This window comes from Hypomesus transpacificus, chromosome 9 (genome assembly GCF_021917145.1).
Source record: "Hypomesus transpacificus isolate Combined female chromosome 9, fHypTra1, whole genome shotgun sequence".
Classification (NCBI taxonomy): Eukaryota; Metazoa; Chordata; class Actinopteri; order Osmeriformes; family Osmeridae; genus Hypomesus; species Hypomesus transpacificus.
In genome coordinates this window covers 3,403,026-3,415,808 of record NC_061068.1, presented here as the reverse complement: position 1 = coordinate 3,415,808, position 12,783 = coordinate 3,403,026, and the positions used below count along the sequence as shown (strand labels likewise).

Here is a 12,783-nt window from a genome sequence, read left to right as displayed (position 1 = left end):
GTGTTTCACGGTAACGGACAACCTTGGCCACAGGTTCTTCTCATTGAGTTATGATAGTATGATGTCTGAGGCAGAACACAAAAGTGAAATAAATCTAAATCTGAGACTATGTAGGCCTGTAACATTTCAATTTCCATGGCCCATAGTCAAAACCGGACTAATTCCCTGAAAAATGTCCACTATCTGATTCTAAAGAGGGCAACTATAAAGTCTGCTGCATAAATGTACTCAGGCTGAATGTTTGTACATATAGGATATCTAACCCTAAACTGCAAGAGTAGCAGCAGGCTTTGCACTTGCAATATTTTGCTGTTGCTGGAAGGCCTAAATAGATAAACTAGGGTTGCCAATTTTCAAGAATGTTTTTGTTACAAAAACGGAGTAGATAGCTTTGCCATCCTATCCGCATCTTTTCGTCTATTTTAAACAGAATATAATAACACGTTTATTGTAAAACAGACAACGCAAACAAAAACACGCTAGTCCTACTAAAATGGAGGGACAGTTCTCCCAAAAATCCAAAATACACATTTTTTTCTTATGCTGTGTATCAATCTCGATTTTTTTGGTGTGAATGTGAAGTGTGCTTTTCTCATCGTTTAAATGGAACTAGATAGGGTCGTGGGGTTCAAAACGCTCCAAAAATACACTAAAACTCAATAGCAATGTCTATTTCTAGAAATCATGACCGGTTACTCACGATAATCCACAGACCGTGTTGTGAGCAGTTTCATGGAGGAACTATTTTTCTTTACTTGGTAAGTACCGAATTACAATGATAATTCTTGCATTCTTGTGTGTGTTTGTTTAAACCTGGATTCAACTGATGGCTGTCCTCATTCACACCGCCATGCTAATAATGCATTTCCTTGACAGAAGTTTGTGAGATAGTAACAACAACATATAGTTATTACGTTTTATTCACACATTATACTTAAACTAGAACCATATTTCAGGGACAGGTAATTGTAGCCCTTGATCACGTGACCTGGTCTTCACTCTGAAAAAAGCCAATAAAACAGCATCATAAAAAACATTGGTAAAGTACTCATCGATGATGTAAACCTTATTCCAAAATATTTAGCTAACCCTTTAGAAACACAAAGGTTATTTCAAATTCTTATTATTGCTTTCTGCTTTGCTACATGGTAGCTTCATAGTGATAGCCAGGACATTTTAAAAGGCACGCAATTTTATATTATATTGATCATGCCATCAAATGCAGATTAAGTAGAAAGTACAGTTATTTGTGTAAAGTAAAGAACTGATACAAGAAAAATCAATTTAAGTAACAAAGTATTTGTACTTCCCATTGTATTTCCCATCTCTGGATTCTAGTGGTTTTACCTTTAACTATGAGTTTAGTGGAGCACTCTGCCCTTCCCAAAGGATTATCAGCAACAACCGTGTACTCTCCGGTGTCTTTGGGTCCGACCCTCAGGATGAGCATGGAACAAACCCCACAGGTGTTGGAGATGTAGTAGTTGGTGTTGGTGTTGAGGCTGATGTTGTTCCTGTACCATGTGACGTGGGGCGTGGGGTCCCCTCTCACAGCACAGCTCATGTAGCACTCGTATCCCTGTGGAGACGTGTGTCGTTTCAGGGGCACCAGGAATGAGGGGGGGGTCTGGAAGTCACGGGCCTTTGAGTCTGGGAGACTCAGGATGAACTTCTCTAAAGGGGACCATGGGGAGAGAGAGAGAGAGAGAGAGAGAGAGAGGGAGAGAGAGAGAGAGAGAGAGAGAGAGAGTAAGGATATCATCTGTATTTGTTATGTGCCTATCAGTGTTTTATGTAGCACCGTGGTCCCTGAGAAAACATTTGAATGACAATAAAAGCTACTACTGCTATCGGTCTTTCCCCATGCAGTGGCAAACCTCTCCTGTTCTGGGTTCCCCAGGTAGGAGACTCAATGGGCTCTGAGAGGCTCATGTCGTTCTTGGCAAACACCCGGAAGTAGTACTCCCTTCCAGGCAGGATGTTGATGATGGTGCACTTGTTGTTGAAGAGGCGGTCGGCCACAGTCCTCCAGGTGCGCTTGATGGAGTCTCTCTTGGACACCATGTAGTGCAGTCTGTCGTCTCTCTTCTCGTCTGGGGAGGGAGTCCAGGACACGGTCACGGTTCCAGGGACGTTCTGCTCCAACTCCACTGGGCCTGGAGGCTTGGGGTCGTCTGGCAGAAGGTCAGAGACACGGGCACATCATGACCTTCCAATCTAACCCCAACTAGAAACAAAAGGTGAAGGGATGTCCTTGCACTGTGCCTGGTAAGATGCATTTCTGTTCAGTACTTTCTATGTGCACTACTTTGTACTATTTTTACTATCCTTCTACTACTGTATACACGTTTTCTATCACTTTTCATAAAAGGATCTGATAAATGAATACAAAATATTATAATAATAATATACCCGTGACCCTGATCTCAACATTGAAGGTTTCCTGTCCGACCAGGTTCTTGACGATGATGGTGTAGATGCCGGTGTCGGTACGTTCAGACGTAGGGATCAGCAGCTGGGATCCTTGGTTTGAGTTGGTGACCGTCACCCGTTTGGAGACGGGAACACCATCCTTCAGCCAGACGATTTCAGGCAAGGGACAGGCCTGCCCACCACACAGAGGACACACACACAAGACCAGCTACGTGGGTGATGTCACACGAAGCCATGATGTCATACGATACATCTGGAACAAGTCAGCATGCCTCTTTTGTGTTTCTTCTTGTGGTCTTTTGGACTTTTGTTACTTTACCTCGAAGTTGATGTTGACACGTACGGTGTTCCCAGCCTTCACTACCATGAAGCTCTTCATGTTGTTGTCTGTGAATCTAGGCCTCACTACCAAGGAGGAGGAATCGGCAAATCAGTACACATCCACCTGGAAATGTACACCATTGCATTTACAGTGCAACATTGCTGGTCTTTTGGAAACTACAACCTTCAAACCTGGGATCACTTACTGTACATTCTATAGGGACATTTCTTGCCATTAATGACGAAAAACAACAATCTCAAAAGGCAAAACAGTCATGCATTTTGCATTGGATATAGAAATATATATCATAACTTGGATGGATGAGTGATTACCAGGGGGGGGCATTGCAATGATGTAATCATCAAAGCCATGAGGCTCCCCTTCTCCTCCGTCATTGATCGCAATCACCCTCACCCAGTACATGGCCATGGCCTTCAGACCAATCACAGTGAAGGAAGTGTGGGTGACATAGTTGGTGTTGCAGCGAATCCATTCAGGGTTCTCTATTGGTCTGATCTCCACAAAGTAGCCCTTGGCCTCATCCTCCACCCCTTTCACCTCCTTTGGTTTAGTCCAACCCAGAGAAAACGTTGTGTAATTGGAGGATGTTACCTTTAGGTCTAGGATTTTACCAGGGGGTTCTGTAACAACAGGATTATGTTGGTTATCACTGTAGCTGAAACACTGAGCTGTAATATGCTGGCTATGAGTTGTGGGTAATTAAAATATAGATTCCTTTAGTTACAAACAGACAGTTTGATTATCATTATAATATTTTAACAAAGTAAAGATATTAATGTGACGGTTCCAAACCCAGGTACTTGAGGGATGTGACCTACTCTTAGGGTCTCTTGCGAACACAGTTTCAGAGGGAGGACTGGGTTCTCCAAGACCGGAGAGGTTTATAGCTGTCACTCGAAACTCATATGCAGCTCCCTCCTGTACGTCCTTCACAGCATAGTGTGTTTCTGACAGACAACAAAGAGCTCAGATCTACATTACAACGACAAGAATAAAATGTAAACCTTGATTATGTTATGGCAAACATTTTCAAACATGTTTCTAAGTGAGCCTCACCTTTTATTGGCTCTCCGATATTGACAGGGCTCCACAGATTGCTGCCTTTCTTGCGTTTCTCCAAGTTGTACCCCAGGATGTTGGTGCCTCCAGTGTTGGAGGGAGGAGACCAGGCCAGGTTGATGCAGTCCTTGAAGGCGCTGACCACTTTGGGAGCAGAAGGGGATCCAGGATAACCTACGAGGATTATAACAACTCTTTAACATGATGGCTTATTGGTCAAGCCCAACCATCATGGAAATACAGATTTATTGCATATTATAATGTGAAACTTGTGTATTCATTTAGCAGACGCTTTATTCTAAGTCAACATTCGTGAGAGGAATTGAACCTACAACCTTTTGATCTACAGTCAAACACTCTACCAGTGGGCTGTACCTATCTTCCCTAATTATCGATTTATTATCCATATGAAGACAGGTTGTATTGCTGTGCTCCTCAGGATATATATGTATATTGCTGTGTTAAAATGTCCATAACGATATACCCATTTTCATCCGATATTATCGGTCAACAGATATCGGTCTGCCTCCACTCAGTCCAGCAGAATATGTGAATCCAGACTTATATTTGTGCATGCAGATCTGTAGGAACCTGTCGACTCACAGAGAACTCCAGCCTGGATATCTTCAGTCTCCAGGAAGTCGCTGATGCCCTCTGCATTCTTAGCTCTGATACGGTAGCAGTACCTCCTCCCGGGGTCCACCTCTCTGTCCCCGTAACTGGGGGGGTCCCCCGGGATCTCCCCCAGAGACGTCCACTTGTTCCGCCCCACCTGCTGGCGCTCTAGTAGGTAGTTGGTCACTGGACAGCCCCCGTTATCCTTTGGAGGTTTCCATCTGAACTCTACGGATGTGATGGCACTTTCCAGAATGTCCACAGGCCCTTGTGGTGGTGTGGGTTTGTCTGTTCGAAGACAGCAGGAACTTAGTTGAACTCGCAAAACGTTTAAAAACTCATATATAACTCATACTTGTGAGGGTATTTTGGCCCCTCCATGTTTTAGTACATACCCAGGACGATAAGTTTGGAGGTGGCCTCCATCGATCCAAACTCGTTTTTAATTTTGAGTGTGACCACACCGCTGTCCTTCCTCTGACACTTGGTGAGGTGAAGCCCAGTGTGAGTGGGCGACGAGGCCAGCTTCACGTTGAGGCCGTTCATCAGCTCCTCATCATCCTTCAGCCACTGGATCTTCATGGGCTCTCCTCCAGAGAAGGTCAGCTTCCACTCTGCGGTCTCACCCGCTCTGATGATGACCGGCTCCGAGAATTTACTCAGGGCGTCCAGGTCAAAGACGGGTGGGTCTTGGAACACAGAGGAAAGTTAACACACACAGGAATTACTCTCTTTTTTGCCATCTACAGTATATATCTAAGTTAAGCTTGTTCATATCCAACAAGATGGTGGTTTAACTAAAGCAAAACAAGTGTATTCCTCTTATGTCATGATTACTTGTCCAGACTTACTCTGGACGGTGAGACTGGCCTCAGATTTCCGTCCGTCGGCCTCAAAGCGATACACGGCTCCATCGTCCAGCCTGCACTTCTGGATGACCAGCCTGTGACAGGCTCCGTCCTTGATTATAGTCACGCCGTCCCCAGAAGTGAGCTGGTCGTCAGGGATATCAGAAACAGATCCATAAGTGAGAAAAGTATATAAACGCTGTAAACCTCAAGACATAATGTTTGTGGAAACTGATGACATCAAACCTAACATTTTTCATTACAAACTTTTTTTATTGAATCAGTTGATTGTGTAAATTATAATTTACTTCAAGAAATTGCTTAGATTTGATGTAATCGGTTCCCACAAAAGTTTGTAGTATTCTGAATTTACTGGGTTTGCAGTGTAAACAAAGAACATCCCAGAGAAGCAGTAAACCTGTGATGAACTCTTACAGGCTTCCCATCTTTGTACCAGACGCCCTGACAGTCCTCACTGCTCAGCTTGCAGGACAGTTCTGCTGTGTCTCCAAGTGTGGCAGCAGTGTCGGACAGACCACTGATGAACTGGACACCAGGATCTGGAAACCAGTTAGGAAATGTTGCTCTCCTGCTGCTTTGTCTTCAGGTGGGTATAACATAACAACTAGGATGTTACATGTATCAGTCTGCTATGTCAGAGAGTTGGAGGAAAGCGAATTAGAAATATCTACCTATCGCTGTGTCAGGAAGTAAAGGCCCAGTTCTGATCCGCTTCTTATTCTTCCCATCTCCTCCATCTCCATCTCCTCCATCCTTTCCATCTCCTCCATCTCCATCTCCTCCATCCTTCCCATCCCCTCCATCTCCTCCACCCTTCCCATCTCCTCCATCTCCATCTCCTCCATCTCCTCCATCCTTCCCATCCCCTCCATCTCCTCCACCCTTCCCATCCCCTCCATCTCCTCCACCCTTCCCATCTCTCTTCCCCTTCTCCGTCTGCAGCTTGCTCTCCTGCTTTTGGGAGATCTTGGACAGGTCTGCTCCTCCCTCTCCGCCCGCTGTCTTCTGGCCGGTCCCGTCCCCCGCTGCACCACCAGGAGCCGGCAGGAAGCCCAGAGAGGAAGACAGGAAGCAGAAGCACGTTCCCTTACCTGACGGCTGTCACAGGGTTCATAAGATAGAAACTACTGCAGGAATAACAACAGCAAGTCAACATTAAGTGTGCCCTTTGAGACAGACGAGGCAAAGTGCCCTCTCAGGTGTACACTGAGTTTGGCTACGAATGAAAGGTGAGTTCTGGTCTGTTGTGAAGATGTCAAGATGAGGTGCAGTCTCCCAACCTTGAACTGTGAGGGACGCGCTGCAGGAAGTGATCCCAGCAAGGGCCATGTAGACACCCTTGTCTTCCAGCTTACAGTTCCGCACCCTCAAGGTGTGAACGAGCTGGTCCTCCGAGACCGTGATGTCATACTTGTCCCCCTTCTCGAGGGTGACGCTGTTCCCAAACCAGACGATCTGAGGGCAGGGCTGAGACAGGGTGCACTCGTAGATGGCGTCCTCTCCTTCCTTGGCTGTCACGTCTTGGATCTTCCCAGCGAACTCTGCTGCTACAACTGAGAGGGACAGACCCAGCTGTGACACACCACTCGTGTTCCCCGCCATCAACTGCTGTCAAAGAAATGTAAAGCACGATGCAAAACGAATGGCCTTACTCTTGAAGTCTGTGGAGAACATGTTGGTGTTCTCCACGTCCACCTGGTACAGGCCGGCGTCCTCCGGAGTCAGGTCTTTGATGCTGAACACATACTTCTTCCCAACCTGCTCCAGTTTATGCTTTGATTTGTCATCGTTATCATAATCAAGCATGACACCATCCTGTGGAGAAGGAAAGGGACAATTTATCTTGAACTTCACATCAATTGTATTTTGTGCACGTAATTAGTATTACTGGAATTAGTATTATTTAAAAATAGTAAGCTTTATTATTTTACAATAGCAAGCAGTATTATTTTAAAATAGCAGTATTATTTGACATGCCTTAAGTTCCTATTATAATTGATACAGCTCAGTTTGTTTTACATACACTATTTACACGTCACTTTGGATGAAAGCGTCTGATAGCTGAAAACGTTGGTCGGTCTCACCTTAAACAGGTAGACTTTACTGTTGGGATCCTTCAGTTCCATGTCCAGCTCAAACTCAGCTCTTCCATTAGGTTTGACCTCTATCTGCTTCACGTTGCCCAGGTCTTTGACTAGCTACAACAGATAGAGAAGCAGGCAGGGGAATGAATCCTCAATGTGTTTGAAGGTGCACAGCCTGTCTTTGACATGATGGATCCAGGTAGTCAGGTGAGTATTAGAGGATCATGCTGTCAGTTGACTTTTTATACTTCAGTGCCCCCTTTTCCTGATTTCTTCTCCCGTATATATTGTATAACCCCGGTGACTGGACCCATACAACTACCTTATGCTATGTTGTCGTCATGTTTTACAAAGCCCACTAACCTTAGCCTGCTCCTCCTCTCTCTCCTTCTTCATCATGTTCAGAGTTTTCAGCATCCAGCGGAAGTCCGTAACGCCAAACTCATTACAGACTTTTTCATAATCCTTCTTGGCTGAACTCAGAAGAACCTCCCAGAACTTTGGGTCGATCTCTCCTTCCTTCTTCGGGGGAAGCGGTTTAGCACGCACAACTCTGTTTGGGACACACAGGACAGTCAGACTACAGAGACAAGATCACGTCTTTTCACTGTCTTCATTGACATTTGGTTTGTGAACTAATTCAATTTAGTATGTTTCTTTAAATTGTGTGCATTGATGATGGCATCCCACTTTTTCTTGAGCATTTTTCTGAAGTCCGCTGTTTCGTTTTGGGTTTCTGGAGGAAAAACAAAGATGCTAGTTCTTAATTTGGCTGACTCTAACAGAGGTTCAAATGCACATATGGCGAAAGGCAGATAAAGCCTCCATTCTGTCGAGACAGTTTTCTTATTTGCTCACCAACCTTTTTGCTTGTTTTTCTTGAAACCAACTGAAAAAGAAGAACACATTTTGTTGGTTGTGGGTGATTTATGTGGTGGCTGTTGGCTACGGCAACATTTCTGCCAGAGACTCACCCACATCTAGGCAACACACGTCTGTAAACTAGGATTCTCATAATTTTCAACAATCTGCTTCTCTCACCTTCAATAATATTCAAAGTGGCAGTGCTAACTGCCTGTCCATATTCATTTGTTGCAAAACATTTGTAGGTGTCAGCTTGTTCTGCTGTGACATTAGGCATCTGAGACGAGAGAGAAGAGACGTGAAAGCATGGAGGATTTTGACAGTATGACAAGTTTTTATTGTTAGTTTCATTGACAATGCTGCATAAATTGCTTACCTCAAGAAAGTACTCTTTATTCCTGTCATCGTATCTGCAAATGTACTTTTCTGTGTCTGTGAGATCTCCTTTGTTTCTTGTCCAGGTGACTGTAGGGGCAGGTTGTCCTTTCACCATGGCCTTGAAGAAGGCTAGTTTACCTGGGAGGAACCACACAGTGGCTGGTGAAAGGGGAATGGATGGACACCCAGTCTCTCCAGACTGTCTCACACAATGTGTCTGGTGGAGATGTTCTCAGCAGTACCTTCCTGGATGGTCAGAGCGATGGGCTTGCGTGTGAAGTCCGGGGTGGACATCCCAGCTGGAACTTCCTCCACATACTGGGAGATCATCACCCCAGGAACCCTGGACCTCCTCTTGATCAACACTAAGTCGAAGAAAATGTCTTAGAATCATGAAAACACTTGTGAGGGTTGCTAAAGGTGCGAGTTAACCAGGGGTCACAAATAAAAACAACTCCAAAACATCATGAGGATGTTTTGTGCATGTCAGTACAGTCTCTGTCTCACACCACTTAGCAAAATGTAAAAACATCTATATTATACAGAAGGGGGGACATTTGAAAATGCATTTTAGCCAACCTTCCATAAGAGGGCAGTATTTCCTTTCTGCAGAACAAAATGCACCCATGAACAATCTTTTAGATTCAACCAAATTAAGTCCCCATACCTAGTGCATAATATTGGATTATGATGTGTGTGAGGCAAACATTTTCCGTTATTAACCATTATCCTGGGTAGGAACATCAGTAAACAATATTTTGAATGCAAGTTATGGAAAACAATCATAATTATTGGCTCTTCAGGTCCCATTCGTTATCACCACAGAATTGAGGGGTATGCAGGACTAATTATGAGCACAAACTGTTCAACATTATTGGGACACACTGTTTTGATTAAACCCCTCTCCTGTGGTGATTCTCAACTCGAAATAATTCTTGTTAAATGTAGCCACGGTAGATCACTCTAATCATGCTTGTGGGGTTCAAAGTGCACTTCAAACCGTGTCCCTGCAGTGACCTCCCTACCTCCTCCAGGGGGCGCCATGTCATCTTCTGCTCTCACAGACACACAGGAAGCACACAAATCAAGACACCACAGATACCGACAGAGTACACTCTGTTTGGTAGCAGAGAAGGAAGGCTAGCCACATGTTATAAAACGCTGCATTTCATAGTGGGTTACATATAGGGAGGCAAACTGTACATCGAAATTGTGTTAGAGACTGCAACAGCAAAAGCAGACACCACAAATTCCAGAGTCTGATTTGATTCCACGCCTTTGGTGGAGGTGGGAATTTCTACCACAAGGGAAAGAGTCATTACATTCTGTGTGTAATATGAGCACGCACTATGCATTTGTTGGCTATAAATCAATGCTGCCAGATAGAGCCAAGATATGTTTGGTCTGAGGCGTCTGCAGGACAGGTTTAATGGATTGTGTTCACCCTGCGAAGCCCTCAGAGAGTTGGAGCTCAGAGTGACCAGAGCTGGAAGACAAATCCAGAAAAAAAAATCTCTTTCTTAGCACTTAATTCTGGGGTTTGTAGCTTTACATCATTGTGACATATGGCGAGAGCTTTCTGCAAGTGATTATTCTGGTCGTTATGATTTTACAAATGATTTTTTTTTTTCTTTATTTGACACTTAATGGTTTTCCTGTATAGGTAGAAAAGAGAAAAGGTAGAAAAGAGAAAAGGTAGAAAAGAGAAAAGGAAGATAAAAACGGAAGCTTCCGGCATGTCTATACTGTAGCAGAATGGACGTTTTGTTGCTGGAGTTGGGATGTGGAAATGGTTTTAGTCTTTAATAGTTTTTTTGAAAAGGCAGCTCAAGTCTGTTGAGGAGAAGATTAGTCACAGTCGGTTCACTGTTTGGTCAAGATTGCAGAGGCTGTGTATTCATCCACGTCACATTCACTGAAACGCTAAAAATATGGCTTATCATTCAATCCTGAAAAGCTATTCACTTCTACTCAAGGACAGACTCTATTGTCTGTGTTCTCCTAAGTAATAATGTGTGTGTAATTATATACAAGGGCAATCACAAGCATGTGTTTTCTTTCAGTTTAGTTTGAGTATGTCTGAGCGTAAAAAAAACTCTATTGAAATGGGAGGAACAGTGATCCAGGGCAGCGTGATCAGTATAGTGAGGTTACCTGGATCATTGCTACTGATGAAAGAACCTGTGTGGAGGGTTCTGATGGAAGGATGTGTGTGGAGGGTTCTGACAGAGGATGTGTGTGGAGGGTTCTGACAGAGGATGTGTGTGGAGGGTTCTGACAGAGGATGTGTGTGGAGGGTTCTGACAGAGGATGTGTGTGGAGGGTTTGCTGACTCACCCTGCCCAGGAGGGGCCTGGCCTGGGGGGGCCTGGCCTGGGGGGGCCTGGCTGGCAGCTGCCTTCTTCATCACACTGACGTCTTCGGTTAATGACCCGATGAAACTGTCTGCGTCTGAAACACCAGCGTTAGTATTAGTATCATCTTAAATGAGTGTGGATTAGTCAACTGTTTGAAGGTTGTTGCTTCGACAACTACAGGTTTGTGTTTTTTTGCACTCTGAGGCCATATTTGGAGCCAGATCTAGAGTTATCACACATCCCCACACCAGCCATAGGCCCAGGTCGGCCATGGTTACCAGGTGGCTCAGTGGTGACTGTGATGTCAACATGTTTGGGTCCGGGGGGGTTGCTGGGAGTGGCTGGGCTTGTGTGACAGGCTGGCGAGGCAGCTAGCGAGGAGATGCTAGCCTGGCATCGTAAAGAGCAACATGAGCCCCTGGTACAGCAGCACGCTGTAACTAGCTCTGGAGCCTGCCGGCTGTGCCAGACTTTAATGGCGTCAGACCGCCACTTGGGTGTGAGAAAGGCTTAGTACTTGATGTTTGGATATTTCTGCTAATCCTACGCAATCTACTGTAGCAATGAAAGTGTTTTGAGTCAAGCAATAGGATATAACCAATAAAAAGGTATTTTCATCTAAAAGCTTTAACTATAAAGTAGAAACCATGCCATGTTTACAATCCCACCCCCCCAACTAACAGAATGCATATTTATTGCTGGATATAAACAGAATAAGTGAAGATTTATAATAATAAATGTTTATTGTTCAGCAACAGTGTGTTACGTTCAGCTGTGAAGCATTAAGGAGCCGGTAGCCAGGCCTGGCGAGACAAGAAGCTGTCGTGTCACTTCAACACTCCTTCCCTCTCTGTTCCCCCTTCTATTTGACCTTAACAATCTGGACCCTAACCATTAAAGTTATATTAAGATTCAGATTTGATATGGATCACATCTGTCGTAATGCTAGACCGATAGTAAACCAATTTATGGGATTGTGTTAGGGTTTCATAGGGTCCCCCTCCATCCAGGAGGTAACCATGGGAGGCAGGGCCCTCTCTGCGTCTGATAGGACATGCTAACCATGGGAGGTAGGCCCTCTCTGCGTCTGATAGGTCACATGTCTCGTAAAACTATAGGTTGTCCGTAGCAACCCCTCTATTCATTTCAATCACTTAAGCAGGATCTTAAATAGGTATGATTTACGAAGGATGTTTAGAGTCCTTCGTGTGTGAGATGAATGTTTTCACGCCAAATTTAAAGGGGGACTATTTTGCCTACTTTAACTAGATGCTACAGTTGATTGAATAAGTAATTGTATACAGTACATATTAGTGTTTTATTACAAATCATCTTTTAGGTATAATTTCCTTAGTTTGCAATAAGTAACTAGCTGAAACTTTGAATTTACCAGCTATAGTTTTATTCATATCATGATTGTTTAAATAGGAAACATCTTCACAATCTTTACTGATGACAATCCCTCCAAAAGTCTTAGACACACAATATTTTTTACAGGAATATAATTTTAAACATTGATTTTTTCGGATTTTGCATTTGTCCTGCTGTATATATTTTTTTGTTTAGTCTTTTAATTTCTTTATCCTAAAGCATTTTTGCTTTACCTTCTTTATTTTTAAATGTTACATTTTTTGTGCCTAAGACTTTTGGACAGTACTTTCACATTTTCAGCCTGGTTTGTATCAGCACTAAACAGCACTCAGAGTGTGGACTGCATCTAACGAGGCCGCAAACACGAGCTACAGCACATGAACATCACTTCGTTCCAGTTGTAACATTTG

The 12,783-nt window shown here is 44.0% G+C and overlaps 1 protein-coding gene across 1 annotated transcript; it reads right to left on the bottom strand.

Moving 5' to 3' along the window:
- Positions 1–995: 995 nt before the first annotated feature.
- Positions 996–11,274, bottom strand: LOC124471894 (immunoglobulin-like and fibronectin type III domain-containing protein 1). The gene is made up of 26 exons (XM_047026556.1): positions 11,241–11,274; positions 10,983–11,096; positions 9,671–9,697; positions 8,888–9,028; positions 8,644–8,783; positions 8,445–8,544; positions 8,266–8,292; positions 8,094–8,139; positions 7,767–7,956; positions 7,404–7,517; positions 6,972–7,134; positions 6,600–6,872; positions 6,301–6,344; positions 5,991–6,093; positions 5,734–5,858; positions 5,302–5,443; positions 4,846–5,139; positions 4,439–4,738; positions 3,833–4,009; positions 3,595–3,723; positions 3,088–3,396; positions 2,753–2,838; positions 2,413–2,605; positions 1,878–2,174; positions 1,348–1,674; positions 996–1,000 (listed from the first exon to the last, which is right to left on the bottom strand). Exons 1-26 carry the CDS (start codon positions 11,272–11,274, stop codon positions 996–998), a joined length of 3,900 nt encoding a protein of 1,299 aa, XP_046882512.1.
- Positions 11,275–12,783: the final 1,509 nt, after the last annotated feature.